Source organism: Adiantum capillus-veneris, chromosome 15, assembly GCF_014529385.1.
Source record: "Adiantum capillus-veneris isolate H3 chromosome 15, ASM1452938v2, whole genome shotgun sequence".
NCBI classification, from domain to species: domain Eukaryota; kingdom Viridiplantae; phylum Streptophyta; class Polypodiopsida; order Polypodiales; family Pteridaceae; genus Adiantum; species Adiantum capillus-veneris.
The window spans coordinates 73,761,577-73,779,602 of record NC_140945.1 but is presented as its reverse complement, the minus strand read 5'-3'; the positions used below and the strand labels follow the sequence as shown (position 1 = coordinate 73,779,602).

The 18,026-nt window shown below is 41.1% G+C and overlaps 2 protein-coding genes across 2 annotated transcripts; both read right to left on the bottom strand.

Annotated features, from left to right (window-relative positions):
- Positions 1-4,070: 4,070 nt before the first annotated feature.
- Positions 4,071-7,646, bottom strand: LOC147440889 (uncharacterized). The gene is made up of 3 exons (XM_086482700.1): positions 6,954-7,646; positions 6,083-6,479; positions 4,071-5,535 (listed from the first exon to the last, which is right to left on the bottom strand). Exons 1-3 carry the CDS (start codon positions 7,042-7,044, stop codon positions 4,185-4,187), a joined length of 1,839 nt encoding a protein of 612 aa, XP_086338826.1. The 5' UTR covers positions 7,045-7,646; the 3' UTR covers positions 4,071-4,184.
- Positions 7,647-11,348: 3,702 nt separating this feature from the next.
- On the bottom strand, positions 11,349-11,798 carry LOC147440888 (uncharacterized). The gene has a single exon (XM_086483348.1). It carries the CDS (start codon positions 11,796-11,798, stop codon positions 11,349-11,351), a length of 450 nt encoding a protein of 149 aa, XP_086339474.1.
- Positions 11,799-18,026: the final 6,228 nt, after the last annotated feature.

Here is an 18,026-nt window from a genome sequence, read left to right as displayed (position 1 = left end):
CCTAATGCTTCTCTTGGCAGCAATTCGTCTGGAAATTCTGGTGATAAGGGCAAAAAGAAAATGTGTTGCTATTATGGAAGCTAAAGGCACACAATAGAGAGTGTGTTACTTAGTGTGCAATGGAAAGATAGATAGCCCTAGAGTGATGGGTGTATATACAATGCTCGAAGGAAAAAACCTCCTAAAGAGGGAAAAAATGACCTGGCGGTCCTAGTGTGTTCACATACATCACTACCATACAAATATGGTAACAGAAAACAAGGAGGAGATGTTTGCAACCTTAAGTCTACATGTTGGAAAGCATGTTGTATCAGGACCTCTTTAACCTGTTTTCTTTGTGCACACATTTTAAAATCTTTAACTTGTTTCTTAAAAGCCTCCACAAAATCATTGTGTTGTCTCCTCTTCCTCCTTCTCATCTGCAATAATACCCAACTTCTGATAGTTATTCTAAATGATATCCATGCTCGATTATTTGTAGTATAACTGTTAAAAATGCTAACAGAGTCAATGGTAGTGTTACGCCTTTGAGAGATAGTCATGGTGTGTACTAGAATATACAGTACAGTTAGCACAAATATGAAAAAGGGAAGACAAAGTTTTGAGAGGGAAATAGAGTTCCTCAAAGCAGGATTTGGATGGGAACATATATACTAGAGTCTTCAATGCAAGTTCTAAAATTCGTTGGTACAAAGTTAGTACGACTTATGGTATATATGTTTTGGAAGTAGATATAGTTGAGATACTCGTATAGCCAGTGAATCTCAAAGCTTTTGATTCTTTTTTGCCTGCTCAAAAAGGCCGTAGAGAACAAGGGATTAAGGAGTGCATCCATAAGTGTTTCCCATGATGTGAAGTATTGACTCAATGAAAATTTCAAGTTGTGAAAGAGTCCTTTCATTTGAGGACCTCATAAAGGTCTATTTCATTTTCAATGCTTATTAAACCTACCTTTCCTTATGAAAGAAATAAAATATTTTTTACATTTCAATTTGTCAATGACTTTTTTTGTTTAAATATTTTATTTTATTTCTTTTCTATTTTATTTTGTTTTATACCAAAATATGTGTCTTTCACCTTGTTGTTTAAGCGGTGCTCTTCCTAACATATAAGGCATTTGTGACTATGTGTGTGTAATGGACAATAATATGTTATATTAAAACACAACAAAATGAAGTGATTGTAGTAACCCTCATTTAGAACTACTCCTCATAACTCTCACCCCCCTTAACGTCAAGAGGCTTTAGTGACTTGTCACCTTGTTTTTCTAAGTTCTTTGTTAATTGTTTATTGACATAAGAGTCTATCTTCTTTTGATCTGCCTGTCGAAAAAAGATTTCTTCGATCCTTCTGACTAGACAGGGGAGACCTTCTCAAAAGGGAATATCTTCACGCACCTAGGAGCTCCCTTGGGGGTGGATGTAACTCACAAACAAAGATCTCGTTGGGTCCAAAAAAAGTCAGAACAAAAGTGAGAAGGTGGGAGTATGCTCTTCTCCGGTTCCTGAGTCGGATTAAAGTGATAAATTCATTTATGCTCCCTTATATTGCACTTCTTAAGATGGCTAAGTGTCACTGGAAAGAATTCTTGAAACTAGTAAAAAGATCTTTATGGAAAAACAACACGAAAACCTCCAAACCAATGCAATGGGACAAATGGGAGTCAGTCTCTCAACCAGTGGACCAAGGAGGTCTTGGAATTCTTAACCCAGTTGCCCATGTTGAGGCCTTGTGCACCAAATTTATGATATCCTTGGCTAAACGGAACCAAGCTTGCGCTATCATGACCAAGGATATGTTAGATGCAGCTAAACTTCATTCGAAAGGTGAGAAGTGAAAAGGGGTAGAGTTTCACGACAAACTTTTAGCCCCGACGTGGTCTAGCCTAAGTCTAGCTGGCATCTTAGGGGAACTAGAGTATTGGAGTGGGGAGAAGAAACTAGGTACTTCAAGAACTCCATCTTGCACTGGTCCCTCTCGCTCGCTAAAGTTTTAGAACCACCACAAAGCCCGTATTTGGTAGAAACTACCAGGAAAGTGAATAATAAGGGTCTGAATCGGCTTGTTCACTTTTGGGACTATAAAAGTAAGAGTTGGGAAACCATTGACTTGTTGGCAATCCACTATGAGATACTGTTAGTCAACAGAGTGATAAAAGAGCTGGACAAAAATGTCAATCTGTGAATCTGGGTTTAAGTGGAACTCCTAGAGAAGGCCCGGAAGTAGACTTTTCTAGAAACCCCAGTCTAAAGGCATCTATCATGCATTAATGGGGGAGACTAAGTGCTCTAGCCTCGTCAACAAAATATGGAAGAGACACTGGCAGAAGAACGGTGGGAGAAAGTCATGGAGAACATCTGGAAGCTAAAGTGGGCATAGTTTATGAATATATTTTTGTGGAAGGTGATTTGGGGTGCTCTACTAACGGGCATAAAGATCCAAGAAAGAGGAATTGGGTCTGATCGTTGCTTGGGGTGCATGATAGCTAGTAAAGACCTGGCCCACCTTTTCATGGAATGCCAGATGATCAGAGGCCTGGAAGGAAAAATATGCAAGTGGATCCAAAAGACATGGCAGATCACGTTCTTCAAGACGGATGTGTTCCCTGGTGGCAAGAAGATGGGAAGCCCTACTCTTCTTATCTGCACTCAAGCTGTCAGGTACTTCTTCTTCCACCATATATGGCAGGTGAGGAACCGTCGTGTGTTTGAGGGAGACCTTGATGTAGCAAGCTTCTCAGATATTATACAAGAAAGAAGAGTGATGATCTCTACGCTCAGAAGCAAGCAAGATTCGGGAGATTGGTCTAGGGCTACCCATGCCATGTTGTCAACCTGCGAGAAGTATTAACCTTGGTGAAAGGCAGTAGACATCCATTTTATAATCTTTCGCACCTCAAGGCTCGGCGTGAGCTTGAGGCTGTTTTGCAAATTTTATATTGTGCTTAATACAATCCACTCACAATTGTGAGTTTTGAAAAAAAAAAAAAAGAGTCTACCTTGTTTTCCCTAGAGATTCCCTAATAAATAAAACCCTAGGTGCAAGTGTAAAAGACAAGTTGTGAAGTGTTCGTGTATGTTGTGATGGCCCTTTCTTTCTTGAAAATTGGATGTTGACCCTTTAGATTCATCATGCTCATGTGATCAACCAAATATATGCTTAATGGTCCTCTTTCTTATTGCTCTAGCCTCTCCCTATTCTTTGTGCGTTAGTTTTGCACATCAACTTGCAAAAATGAGCATTTCCATTGCTTCATTCCTTCTCCAAACTTCCAAACCCCTTACCCGTCTTCTTCCTCAAGTCCATCGAAGAAGTCTCTCATTCTTTTTCTTTTTTGCAAAACTCACAATTGTGAGTGGATTATATTGAGCAGCCCAAAAAATTACAAGGTTTTGTCATGCTCATGTTAAGCCATGACAACATCCTGGGAAGTCTCTCATTCCTAACACACTAGTTTTGCACATGCTATAATGTCATATCGTCTGTCCGTGTGCGTTCGTCCGCGCCCGGGCGAGCACTCCCTAAAATGAGCATTTCCATTGCTTCATTCCTCCTTCAAATTTCCAACCACTTGAAGAGTCTTTTTCCCCCAAGCCCATAGAAGAAGTCTCTCATTCCTAAGATGCCCTCATGTCAAAAGTTGAGTCAATACAATTGTAAGAAGTTGAGTCAATACCATTGTAGGACTGCTACAACTGTAACTGAACTGATGCATACCATTCCCCTTAGCTAAGATCAAATCTGTCCTCTCTTATTTTCTTTGAAGGATCCCACCCAAATAGGCTATAGGAATCTCTCTATACTTAACATTGGAAGGGTTTTTACTATGAGAAGCCATTAATTTATTTCATAGCAAAATCTCACACAAACTAGAATTTCCTCTCTTGCTTTTGGGGAGTTCTAGCAGAATGGAAGTTCCACTTAGTATGTGGGGTTATATAAATAATGGTGATTCCCTCTTAAGAGCTTAATGCTCAAGTTGATGCAATTACAAGAGATGGTGTTTCCATCATTTCTTGACAGCCACAACACCTTATCTTAAACCCTCCCCTCTTGAAGAGACCAAGATGCAAAGAAAATTTCATCTTTTTTCATCCTTGAAAGAATATACTATACAGATTCTCTATACACAATTGAATTATGCAAGAGGCCTCCTAGGATTAAGGAAGACTTGAAAGTGCTCATCACTCTGATGGAAAGGCCCTCTTTCCATCCTGTTTTTTGCAATTGGAGAACAAACCCACCATTCCACTAGACCCTCTAGACCCTCCTACACCCAGAAAGTCCACCATGGGAGTATCCCCTTCATGCTCTCTTCTATGGCTTGCCCGCACGGGCGGGGGCGGCACAGGGAGGGACGAAGAAGATGACCCTTCGGACCCCGCCCCCATAAGTGGCAGTGATGCCTGTGTTACTGATAAATTTCGGTAACTCCATGACTTCTTGAGCACCTCATGACCTCTCCCTGTATCTGAAGAGTTTATGTGTTCTTTTGAGCCCTCGTACCTGGATACGATTTTGCTGTGACTTGCATTAAAGTCCCCTCCTTGCTTCGTCCTTGAATTTGAGCTTGAGTACATGCTGCTTGCCCCCACCCATGATGAGGGTTGCCTCGACATCTCATGTGACTCTCCCATTCCTATCCCAAACTTCTGCAACAAAGAGGGCTTGCTTGCAGTTGCACCCATTTGTGCTGCTTTCTGAAGAAGCGCGGTCGCAGAGCTTGCGGCTGCATGCTGATAAGATCCTGTTGATGGGTTCTCTTGCCCACTCATCATATTGGACATGCTAGTTGACAACCGCGAGGGGTGTGCGGTATGTGAATGCATGGCTGACACATCAAGCTCATTCATGAAACTGGCATATCCCAATGCACCCAACATGCCATTTGTCGAATCCCGCCGTGTGCAGCCATGTTTTGGAGAAGAGAACAGTGTCGAAAGCATGCCCATGGCACCTATAGATGGTGATGCATGCATGCGAGCATCGTAACTGTGTGGAAAGGGAAGTTTGTGTACAGTGTCAAGGCTTGGAAACTCAAGAGGAGGCCCGGAAGCATCCATGTTTGCCATCATTTCTTGAAACGAACATGGTGGGCCTGGTCCGGGACCCATGCCTAGACAGAGAGACAACCCGGGACTCTTGCTTGTTGATGCAGAGAGGTCAGTTTTCATGCCTGGATGCATCCATTTTGATGGAATGTTGTTTCCCTCATTACCCCATTTTGACACAAAGCTTCCATCTTGCGACGTGAAATCCGTTGGAAAACTGGACGCAAAATCTGAAGCCGTTCTATCAGTTAAAGGTGGCTTAGAAACTTCTGAGTATGCAAAAGCATCTCTGGTTATTTGAGAGGTGGGAGAAGATGGTACTCTCATGTCACCTCCAAAAGAGGCCAGGTAAGAGTTGTGATGATCAAGGCTCGGTGGTGGGGGAGTCTCCTGGTTCTCCTCTTGACGGCTGTGTGTGGACATCCTCCCATTTTCTTCGGCCAATGCATCACAAAATGCACGGTGCGTGATGAAGCTGTCCCTCCTGCAGTTAACATCCATTTGTACATAAATCAATGAGGTAATACACACCAAAATGTAGTTCTTATATTTTCGACATGGTCGAGGATCACAATCACAGGAACTCATTTTGAACCTCAAAAGCTCCCTCCTCTCCATAGCCATTCCTGAATCTGGAATTCAAATTGCTGCAACCAAGCATTGTTTTGTCCCCTTTCTCAACCCTACCTTTCCCATTTTGCAGATGCAAAGCTTCTCCTCTGCATATGCCACATTCTAAATTTCTGATTTGAAGCAACACTTACAGCCCCCTTCTTTTCTAAGGGTATGTCACAAGGTCATAGCTAGTTTCAATGGCAATCTTGAAGCTTTTTCTCTGCATATGCTAAGCTTACTCTAGACCTTTTTTTAAATCAATCTCTACAAGCACACAAAGACAAAGCTAGCATCAGTGGAAATCTTCAAGTCTACCTTGTAATGTCAGAAACTCTGCATATTCTGAAACATGAACAAGATGGTGCAGACATGTCTTATGTTCTCAACCCTAAGAAAGAATATCTTTGCTTGCTCACCTGGAAAAGAGAGTGCCACAGTCGCATCGGTACTCGCGGGTCCCACACGTCTTCTGATGGGCCTTCCAATCCGACTGGACTGCATAGCGCTTTGAACACTTATCGCATTTCCATTTCTTCTCTCCATGCTTTCTAGAGAAGTGCTTCTTGATGCCTGTGAGGTCACCCAAAGCGCGTGCAGGGTCATGGTGTATGCATGTTGACTCTGGGCATATGTAAACCTTCTTCTTCACCTCATGGCTTGCCTTCTGTTTTAGCCTCCATGGCAAATTGTGGCCTCTTCTATGAAGCTGCAAGTTTTGATCCCTTTGAAAGCCCTTGTTGCATATCTCACAGACAAACCTATTGGTTGCCAACAGGCTTCTTGGAGAGAGGGCAATCACCTCTGCATCTGGATCTGCATGAATATTTATGTACATACAAAAATATGAAGGGAAGCACAACAAGAGCACTCTTACATCTGTGTGTGTGTGTGTGTGTGTGTTGTAAACCCTCATGCAAATGAAAGAAAGCAAAACAAGAGCGCTCTTGTATATGTGTGTATGTACACACATGCAATGAAAGGAAGCACTACACAAGAGGGCACTCTTACATCTGTGTGTAAATTGTAACCCACATGCAACTGAAAGAAAGCACAACAAGGGCGCTCTTGTAAATGTGTGTATGTACACACATGCAATGAAAAGAAGCGGTACACAACAGGGTACTCTTACATCTGTGTGTATATTGTAGCATGCAAATGAAAGCAAGCACAACAAGGGCGCTCTTGTATATATTGTGTTTCTTTATGTCTAAACAGAGAGAACGGCCGGGCACAAAGCATACAAAGAGATATGTGGACATTAATTCAAGCCATGAGCATTTGAGTTACCTGGGTGTCCAGGAAGGCTCCTCTTCTTCTTGACTGTCGTGGATGGAGAAAAGCCATCTGGTTCTTCACATGCTGAAGTGGAATTGGACATGGTGTGTGTGTGTGTGTGTGTGTGTGTGTGTCCCCTATTGAAGACTGCCCACTTCAGCCTCCTTTCAAATGCCCACTTCAGCCTCCCTTCAAACCTTGCTAGAACAAAATAGAGTACACCTATATTCTCTTCCCAAGGCCTCCATATCTATACTGCATCATCCGCAACAAATGGCCATCACTACATCCTGCTGGATTTAATCAAGAATTCCTCGTTTAGATTGCTACAAATCAATGGCATGGATGGAAATCTAACAATTCTATTGATGTCTTCAGAGTGCCATCCAAATTTGAGTCAAATTCCCACTAACTTTACATTATCCCACATGTCAATACTTGAAAAGGCAAGGATGTACAATTTTGCCTCTGCTCAGAAAAGCTATGGTAATTCCTTAAGGACGTACACAGAGCTATGGTCAGAATAGAGCCCAATGGGATGTGGGTCCAAAATTGGATTGGTTCTGAATCCTGATGGCTAAATTTGCCAGCAAGAGTACACCTATTTTCTTTTCACTATTTGGTCACATCAGCTTCTTCATCATCATCAGACAATCATTCAGAAAAGAGGGCTAAAAGGGGCAGCGAGATGAGGGGGTTGTTGCCAACTGCTTTTGATAATTATGATTTTGTGTGTGTGTGTGTGTGTGTGTGTGTGTGTGTGTGTGAGAGAGAGAGAGAGGGGGGAACTTGTCTCTCTGTGTGTGTGTGTGTGAGAGAGAGAGAGAGAGAGAGAGAGAGAGGACCCCTAGGAAGAGGAAGGCTGATTGGCCTTACTTTGTACAACAAAGCTCCTTGGATATCAACAACATGCATGTTGGCTTATACTGTCTTGGTGCTGAGAGTAGGACAAATGGAAGGGGAACCTTGTAATGTGTGGTAGGAGAAAAGAACAAGATAGTACCTTGTTTTGTAGTGAACTAGTGACTAAACCGTATTGTGTCCAAAGTCTTATTCAAATGCAAAATCCAATGAGGAGGAGGAGCTGAGAGTTTGTTGTTTCCAAAAACTTTGCTTGTTCTTTTGTGGGCAAATTAAGAGGGATTTCACACTAGGCCGGCAACTAACAATCGCCTATCTGTATTGTCCAAAGATGACGATCCACTTTTAACACTGCTAATTTTGGCGAAGTCGTAAGTCCCTTGAAGAACTTTCTATCCGACTTATTGCTTTGACCGCCAGACATAGTTTGTGTGTGATGCTCTTACAAGGGAGGTCAATTTCCTTGTCCTTGTGGGGTTTTAGACTCTATCCCAAATTTCTATTCTTCGAATTGTATATTTTCAAATGAACAATGACAAATTAGTCCTTATTGATTTAATCTAAGTTAAGAATGACAAATTAGTCCTTATTGATTTAATCTAAGTTAAGCATAAAGAACATAAGCCCTCCTAGGCTCCTATAGTATGGGGACTTAGATTATGCATCTAGTAGAACTAGTAGGCTGTCTTAACGCTCATACAACAAATAAATTTTTTAAGTATATAAAACTATTCCACATAGTGACTTCTTCTATCTTTAGAGACATTGCTAGCACACAAAAATGTGTGATCTTTATCTTTAGGGGTATATACCGAGCACAAAACTCTACCTCTCCCTATTTTAGAAACCTTTTTTACTAGTAAAACAGCACCGCCTTCGACGACAGCATGGCTCCACTTACTCTCAAACCCCTTGCTCTTGATAAATTTCATAAAAGCAGATCAAAAAAAGTTCTCTCTCTCTCTCTCTCTCTCTCTCTCTCTCTCTCCTCTTGCCATAGGTTTAGTGTAATCCCACCTCTATAACTTTAAATTCACTTTTCTTATAAAGTTGAAGGTGAAAAAGTTTACAAATCTTTTAAATTTTAGTATGTATTTATCAAGACAACACACGTGTGATATCAATACAATATTGAGTACAAAGTGTACTCTTGCTCGCTCTTACCATGACACACATGGTATTTATAAGGTGTTATTTGGGTTTAAACTTCTAAACCCATAGGTCATTGGTGTATGACCTTTCTAAGTACGGACAATTTATCCCATTTAACCTTTGGGGGAGAGAGAGAGAGAGAGAGAGAGAGAGAGAGAGAGAGAGGGGGGGGGGGGGGGGGGGGGGGGGGGGGGGGGAATGGGAACCTGCAAGGCCAGAGGCCCTCCCAACTGGCCATTATTCTATACAGACATAGTGTTCCAAAATGGCCTACCAGTCAGTTTGCCCCACTTCACCTTCAATCCAAGATAGAGACATAGAAAGTGAGTAGAAGGAGTTTGAGAGAGGGAGAGGAATATATATATATATATATATATATATATATATGTATGTATACACACACACACACATACACATAGAGAGAGAGAGAGAGAGAGAAAGAGCAACTAAGCACATCATTAAAGAGTCTTTTTTCAAACAATAATTTTTCTATAGCAAAGAAATTTTAGAGAGTACATTACTTTACGATTGCGTCCCCGGTGGCAGTATGGCTCATGTGTTAGAACTTTCATATAATTTGGAAATGAACTTTTGCAAAAAGTTTCACAATACACACTTATGTCCAAAAATATTACATTACAAAGACCACTTCTTGGATTTAAATTGCGGAGCGATATAGCTAGAGCGTTTTATTTGAAGTACAAAACATGCAATGGAAAACCTCCCCCAAGATCTAAACTCTCTACGAACTCACTTGTGAATAAAATGCTATCACAATCTGATTTACATACTAAGTCTTCACTTACATACTCCTTATAAGCACCATGAAATTGTTGCAATACCAAATTGTTTAAGGATCCATCTCCTTGTTGGGAGGCGCAAAAATTGCTATATCCTTGAAAAAGCTTGGATGGCAAGAGAGTGTTGAAGGTCTCCATATACATAATAAAAAATATACAATGTCCAAAATAATATTTATGCTTAGTACATAGAGACTCAAGCTTTCTACATCCTAAAGTGTAGCCTACGGCATGCTCTACCACGGTATTGAACCACCCATGGTCCGCGATGTAAGATACATCGACCAATCATTGGAGGAAGAGACCCTAAAACAAAAATGCGTAGGGACCAACTACCATGGTTAAGACTCTAAGCAAACACAACATTCATTGGGAGGGTTCTACCTAGCTATGCAATGGTGATACGTGCTCTGAATCCTCTTTGGATAGCAACTTGGACGTAGCAGAGCAAGCTCGAATCATATGAGGCCTCAGAAAATCCCACCAGTAAGAACTATGAATAATTTTGTAATCTATATCCAAAAAAAGCTATTAGATAAAAAAATAGATACAAAACATTACCTAATTACTTTACTACATCAACATTGTTACCTTACTACATCCAACCTCGAGAAGATGAATAACCTCCATGACTGTGATAGGACCCCTCCATATAGTAGTGGATCTAAAACATAGTTGGTACTTGTGAATTTCAAATTCTTTAGAGTATCACAAACAAACATACAATCTTTTAGCTTGGATGTGTCGAGGTCGTCTTCCTAGTGTGTAAGTCACGGAGGCATTAGGATCCAACTTCATTCATACAAAAAAAAATTAGGAACTCACTACAAAGCACATGAAGTAAATGAAGGTCAAAGATTGGTGAAATTTTGGGGGGAGAGAGAGAGAGAGAGAGAGAGAGAGAGAGAAAGAGAGAGATCAGTGTGTGTGCATCAATAGACATATTTGCAAAACACATAACACAATTATGAAAATCCCCTATCATATCACTATATATATAAGGCCTCAAAATGTAATATCCAAAGAAGACACCATTGAAATTCATGAGCAAATTGGTAGACCAAAACTCTGGGTTTACAAAGCTTATGAATGAGATGGGCGAACTTATATATCTACAAAGCTTATAAATGAGAAAGAAGTGACTATTGTCCACTACATAATTTAATTTTTGCTAGGGTGAATGGGTTGTTATCAATGCATTTACTTTCATAAGGTCAATTGCAACACTGCCTTGTAGACAATGTAAGAAGTGTATGTACTCTCATCTCCATGTTTCCTAACACTTGTGGAGTGACCATCACCAACCACAACCTTGATGGCAGAAGATGATCTCATGCGAGACATTGCCACATACAATGGATCATGGGTGAAAACAGGTGTTGGGAGATACAATCCAAGCACTCCCAATGTTTGGCATTGCGCCTTGTTGATCGTCATCCCAAAAGCACATCTTAGGGGAAATTGTCAATGTTTCAACTCAACAGAGAGTCCTTCCCTAGCTCCCATGAGAAAATCAATCCTTGGGATGAACACTACATTTCCTGCATGTGACCCTTTAATGATTTATGTGTCAATCACTTATCTATGGAATTTCTTACATTTCAAGCATGTCCCCATTACAAAGACCACTTCTTGGATCCAAATTGCAGAGCAACATAACTGGAGCATTTTGTTTCAAATGCGAAACATGCGGTGGAAAACCTTCTCCAAGATCTAAACTATTTACGAACTTAGTTGTGAATAAAATGATATCACAATTTGATTCACACACTAAGTTTGCACTGACGTATTCCTTATAAGTACCTGTAAATTTTTGCAATACAAAATTGTTTATAGCATCCACATCCTGATTGCGAGGTGCCAAAATTGCCCTATCCTTGAAAAAGGTTGCATTGAAAGAGAGTGTTTCAATGTCTCCATATTTGCAATCAATAAGTGCTTGCAAAATATTTTGTGGTAGCATCATGCAGGCTGGCAAAGCCACATTATCATGTAGCTCCCCATCACAAACATTGCCTTTGCCAATATCAAGTGTCCATTGCATGAATTCTCTTTAATTGTTCCTTTTATCCCTCGAAATTATTTTCTTGATGTAACTCCTCATGCATAAAGAGAACTCTGGTATTTTCTGTGAACCAAAGTGATGATTCATGTGGGCCTTCTACACAATAAAAAGACTAAATTTGTATTGCAAAGCTCCACATTATGCAATCAGTAAAAACAGGGAAATCATATTTGTACTACAATTCTCCTATGCCTATATTAGGTGGTGCTCATGAAAAGCATAGTTATTAGTTACTTTTTAGGATAATTTTGCATCATGCATTGTCACACGTGCACTGATTTTTTGTCTTTCATGTAACTATGTCAATTTCTTGCAACTATGTCGATTTTGGCTTTATGTTACTGATAATTATGCTTTGCCTGACCACATCCTTTACATGCCCAAAGTTTGCAATCCCAAACCAGATGTAGGCCTAAACCTTTGAATTGTATCAACCAAAATTCTAGCAAGAGGAGCATTGAGCACCCATGTGTTACAGTTTGGAGCATCCTAAGATGTTGGGATGATGGTAAGAGAGAAAGTCTCGGAAGCTTTAGGGTGAAATTCTAACTTGCCACAAAATGTCTAAATTTAACAGGTCTAAATGTAGCAGGTTTTGGGAGCAGCATGGTGGCACCTTCAAAGCACTGTGCTAAGGTTTTGCACAGGAGCTGAAAGTTTTAAAGCCCAAAGGGTGAGTTTTATTTTTTCCAAAGTTTATGCTAATTTAGGAGCTAGGATGTAGCCCCGGATCAACTTCATAAGCCTCGAAGGTTTGTGCAAAGTCTTAATTAATTAAAAGGTAAGCTTATGGTTTCTATTAAATGAAAGGAAAAAACTAAAGACTCCACATCCACCATTCCTTATTTATTAAGTTGACTCTATTCTTTGTTAAGTAAGCTTGTCTAGGCCACATGTCCAAGGTAGCACATGCTTGCTTTGTGTGAACTTAAACAAGTGTATGAGAGTGTGTGTGGTATCTCCATTTTTCAAGATGAGTCTCAGAAGGGGGGGGGCGGGGAGGGGGAGGGGAGGCGAGTTATAGCATACAAGGCAAGAGGGACAAGTGTTGGAAAATGCTTGAGTTGCATTAGGAGGTGTTCTCACCTCATTGGTCAAGTGCGAAGGATTCTAATTCAAGTCTAGTTGCACACTTGAATAGCTATAAAAGAGACGGCTTGTTGCCATTTTGAGGTTCTTGATCCTCTCATGCACTCTCTCAAGTACCTATGATTGGCAAATCAACCTCTCTCTCTCTCTCTCTCTCTCTCTCTCTCTCTCTCTCTCTCTCTCTCTCTCTCTCTCGCCCCGCTCATGGGAGCTCGAGAGACGAGCTCTATGCTTAAGCTCTTGGCTATGGATGCAAATCCAATACAATGATAAATTCTTCTTCTCCATCTCTTCTATTCTATTACTAAGCTATGCTAAGAGCTTTCCCATGAGCAAGTGTACATGGAATATCAATTTTGTTGCTTGAAAAAAAATTCTCTCCATTTTCCTCTTTCCTCGAAATTCCTTTCTCCCGTTGAGGTGTTTAGGGTTTGGGAAGGAGGGTTATACCATGGAATCTTGAGCGACACTATCTTCCTGATCCAAGCAAGGCTCCGCAAATAGCACAAATATGTGTTGTAATAAAGCTCTCTTTTGAGAGGACGATAATACAAGTCCTTTTGGAGAGGGACCGGATCCAAGTAAATCCGGTCCTCATCGAGTTTTCAATTTAAATTGCTTATTCTCTTTGAATTATGTGTTAAAGTGTTTTTAATGTGTACTTGTGTAAAGAAATCAGCCAGGCACAACCTATGTTCTCCTTGCTATCTCTCTCTTAAAGGAAAAATCTCTCCTTTCATTGTTAAATTTTGTTGAATCTAAAAGTAGATGTTAGATGCTCTGACATTGGTATCAGAGTCGACGTTTCACTTTTCTTGCCTAAGAAGAGAGGTACTTGAGTATTCTATAAAAGGTTGGAGTTGTTCCTTACAATAAGGTAAGCGGGACTGTGTTTATTAACTTTGGTTGGTATGCATGTTTACAAGGTACGAGGGACAACATTGGGATATATGGTCTTAATAATGAAGTTTTTCAAGACTTTCCTACAACTTAACCATATTGAGCTATTAGTTTCCCAATAGGATCCGGTGCCAACCTTGCATTGTTAAATCCACTCCACTACTCTTTGCAATTAAAAATATTTTAAACCACGATTGTAGTTATTCGAGTGCTAATTTTTGAGGGATAAGAGGAGTGGCAACCAAAGTTTTAGAAGTGCCAAGGAAAGAGTTAGCATACACATATAAGAAAATTCAATCATGGCTCAACATAATCAAGAGAATGTAATTAATATTGATGTCAGGACAAGGGTCCTACGGGGCAAGGCCCAACCTAGGGGGTTAGGGACCTAGGCCAAGGGCCTAGGTCCCTAACGACTGGACCAATGCGGACTGGGGATCCGCTTAGGGCAAGAGCTAGGATCTAGGCCTATATAAGGCGCGGTAGGGAGGAGGATCCTATGTTCAGTTACCCTAGGTCTTATATTGGTATTAGAGCTCAGGGGGAAGGGGGAGGAAGAAGAAGGAGGCAGGGCGAGCACATCTTGCCATGGATCTTCGATCTCTCTCTCTCTCTCTCTCTCTCTCTCTCTCTCTCTCTCTCTCTCTTGGTGGGCTTGAAACTTCTGGAGGCCGTGGGCATGGCCCCTTGAAGGGAAAGCTGTGACGAAGGTTTCAGGTGTAGCAGCCGTGTGCAGGTGCTCTTGGAGCGGGAGAGACTCAATTCTCAACCATGTTGAAATCGTGCACAGGTGGGTTCAGCAGGTGCACGGCTCCAAGGGGAGAAAATCTCGACCCTGCAATGCGTCAAGAGGAACAACACAGCGCATGGTGCCTCACCTTCTTCCTCGCGCTACGCTGCAGAGCAGGCCGCCGCCATCTTTTTTTCACCTTTTTCCACTTGGGGGCCGCCCATGGTCAAATTTTGGCCACTCTTTTAGGGTTTTAAGGGTGCATGCCCACCCCAGGCACACACCCAGCAGCCGCAAGCGACTGCTATGAATACAGAAGGGCTACAAGGTGCGCGTTTTTGAGAGATGCAGCCTTGCAAGGTTTGATCACACGCCATGTGCAAGGAGCACTCTTGACCAACTGATGCAACCGCCTGGGTTTGTTTTCATAACATAGATAGAGTTTAACCAGGACAACGGGTTCAAGAACCATGGAGGCTCGAACACACCAATCATGAAAGGGGTTTGAAGAAGAGCACCATGATTCATGCTGAGCAACAATACAACGGTGACAATGAATGTCGATACACGTAGGTGGATTATTTGTTGATGACTGATACGCCTTTCGTCAAGAATCTTGGTATAGCATGCAAGGCATGCGACAAGCTGTAGCCAATCAAACGGTATCCTCAGTGGGTTGACAACGTCGCCGATACACAAATTTATTTAGATCTAACTTGCTTTTGAGTTTATTTTGCAGAATGTTTTTATGAAATTGAAGAAGATAGTACAACTATCTTTCCTACGTCTCTGAAAATTGTTTCTAATTGGGACAAAGGAGCAAGGCTGTATGCAAAGACGCTCATGGTCACAGTTTGTGTAATCCAACTAGAGCATTGACGTTTTCACAAGCTCTCAATTCAGTTGCGATTCGGGCAAGGCCCACGACATCAAGAAGTAGATCATCCATTGCACCAAGCAACAGTGTTTGGAGAATCATTTCTCGGTTTTCTTTTGGCTTGCAAGTCATTCGGTTTTTGGATCGGAAAGATTTGTCGGCAGGTGTACTTACTGAGGTACGCAATTGATTTTTGTTTATTGAACATCTGCTTGATAGCTATGATATGCAACAGACGTGCATACACTTTAGGCACACAAAGCACAAGCATGGCTTGTGAAAATTATTGTAAGCACCACAAATTTGATTGGTTTAAAGAATGGAATCAAGCATGGCTTGAGTACCAACCACCTTGCTCCACAGCACAGCTTCCCAGCGGTTTCATTTTGATGCAAAAGCATAGCAAATTGGCACTATTTTGGAATCTCAAAGAGATTGGCACATTCTATTGCTTGACTTGATGAAGGGGCCACATTGCTCGGGGCATGGCCGACTCCTTCTTACTGTGTCTTGAAGCTGACAAAGGATGCTTACCCCACAGTACTGGCTAAATACAATTGAAATTGATCGACAAGGTCGACTTTATTTTGCTATACGACATTGGTCTGTTAGTAGGAGGATCCGTTAGCTATGAGCTCTTAGGAACTCCATAAATAATTATGTGAAGCAAGGCTTGAATTTATACATCTTGTATTGAAGCTGGCTACGTTTGGCATATGCTATGAGCATACAACATTGGGAAGGAATACGCATTGTGTTTGCAGGTTATTTCATTATGTACCAGACAGGTGGATAGAATATACGAGGGCGTCTGGGCAGATATGGCTATGGGCCATTTTGGAATGAGTTTTTTCTTCCAAATTTCATGATAATTGGTTGCAACAACAATGACCAGGATACGCTGCAAGTCAGGCATAAGATGCGTCGGAGCACATAGATTGGGCACAACATATACAAAGTCATCACTTAAGGTAAGTTCCTAAGCCCAGCATTGTCTATCTCTTTCTTATTTCTCTCCATGAATAATGAAAACTTTCTCAGCAGTTTTTGAAACATATTTTGTTTGGGAGTCAGCATGAGCCAAGGTGCTCTAACTCTCAGCTAGAAATTGAGCAAGACACCCTCTACATTAGTCTTCATCGTTTCGTCGATTGAACACTACTTTCCATAAAGGCTATGAGCCACACATGCTGGCTAAGAGCCATTGGCAGATATTGGGTAAGATCCAACTACTACCATTCCTTTGGTTATTGTTCTTAGGATCGAACATATTTGCCAGTGGAGTACACATCGAACATCTTGACGTTAATGGACGAGCAAGAGTCTTGTCATTTCGGAGGATCTCCTGCTCTCTATAGCACTATGGAGTGTCTATGGACATAGTGTTTTGGGGTGGGGTAAGACCCGACGGGTGATGTAGCATTATGGATCACAGTTTGATTTGCACATTTGATCTCTCCCAGTTCTACTTTCAAGGAAAGATTTCGGCAATCTACCACGCGGTAGCGACTGAACACACTTTTCAAGTTGTTTCCAATCATTCTGTACACGTTGACTATGTTGGTTACCGTTATCTGCTAGTTGAGCAGTTTCTACAAGGCGTCTTACCAAGGGATTTGACTACGCAGATTCTAAATACAAGAGAATGGTTTGCAAGGGCAACACCCCAGGTTCCCAATGAAATGCTATTTGTTTTTTTCCGGTAGGGGACGTGCTCCTCTCCATTTGAATACGGGTAAGTGAACATTACGTTCAAATCTCCAGGTACGCATCTATTGATTTGGTGTTATTCCATTTTTAGTATGCTTTGCTTGGTTTTTCAAGACGAATAAGTACGCTTGAATGTTACAGAGCATGCGAAGGGCATGTCGGCACAAAGTATTTTGGACCCAGTGTCCAATCTATCTTTTTGCCTTATACTGTTAGGAACCTACTTGTAGGGTTCAATTTGGCACATGTTGTCACATGGGATACAACATGGTCTAGGAACTCAAGGAGTTCGATTTAGCCAGTGTGGAGCAATGAATGAGGGTCCCTCTCACTCTTGTCGTAGAGTGTTTGTAGTTACCTCCATACACAAGTACATCTTGTACTTGAAGGATGTTCTTTTTTACACATCCTTACATGAGACATATTCCACATGTGGAGAATATGAGTCTCTGGAATGACACTGGCACCATTATTTCAATTATGTGTCACGACAAAGTCCCTAGGTACTGGTCACATCTGTTTTCTAGACCATTTTTAGCGCAACGTATCAGGAGCAATTTCGTGGCCAGAAATTGTCGGATACTTAAAATGACTTGTTAAGGTACAAGTACTGCTAAACAACATTACAGATGGTTGTTTATACATATAGCAAAGCTATACATTGTTAATGAAAAAGTTTCATTGTTTGTACCTAGAAGTGATCAACGTTTCACCTTCTATTGTGATTCAGACATTTCAGCAAGGTTTGCAAAAGATTGCAACTAAAAATATTTGGTTTCTTTTCAGAACTATTTCCATTCCTTTTAATGCATGCTAGGCGCATCACATTTGCCATAAGTATTGGCAAGGATCATTATGGATATACAGGTTCGGGTTAGTTTTTGCTAAATGCATGCACACT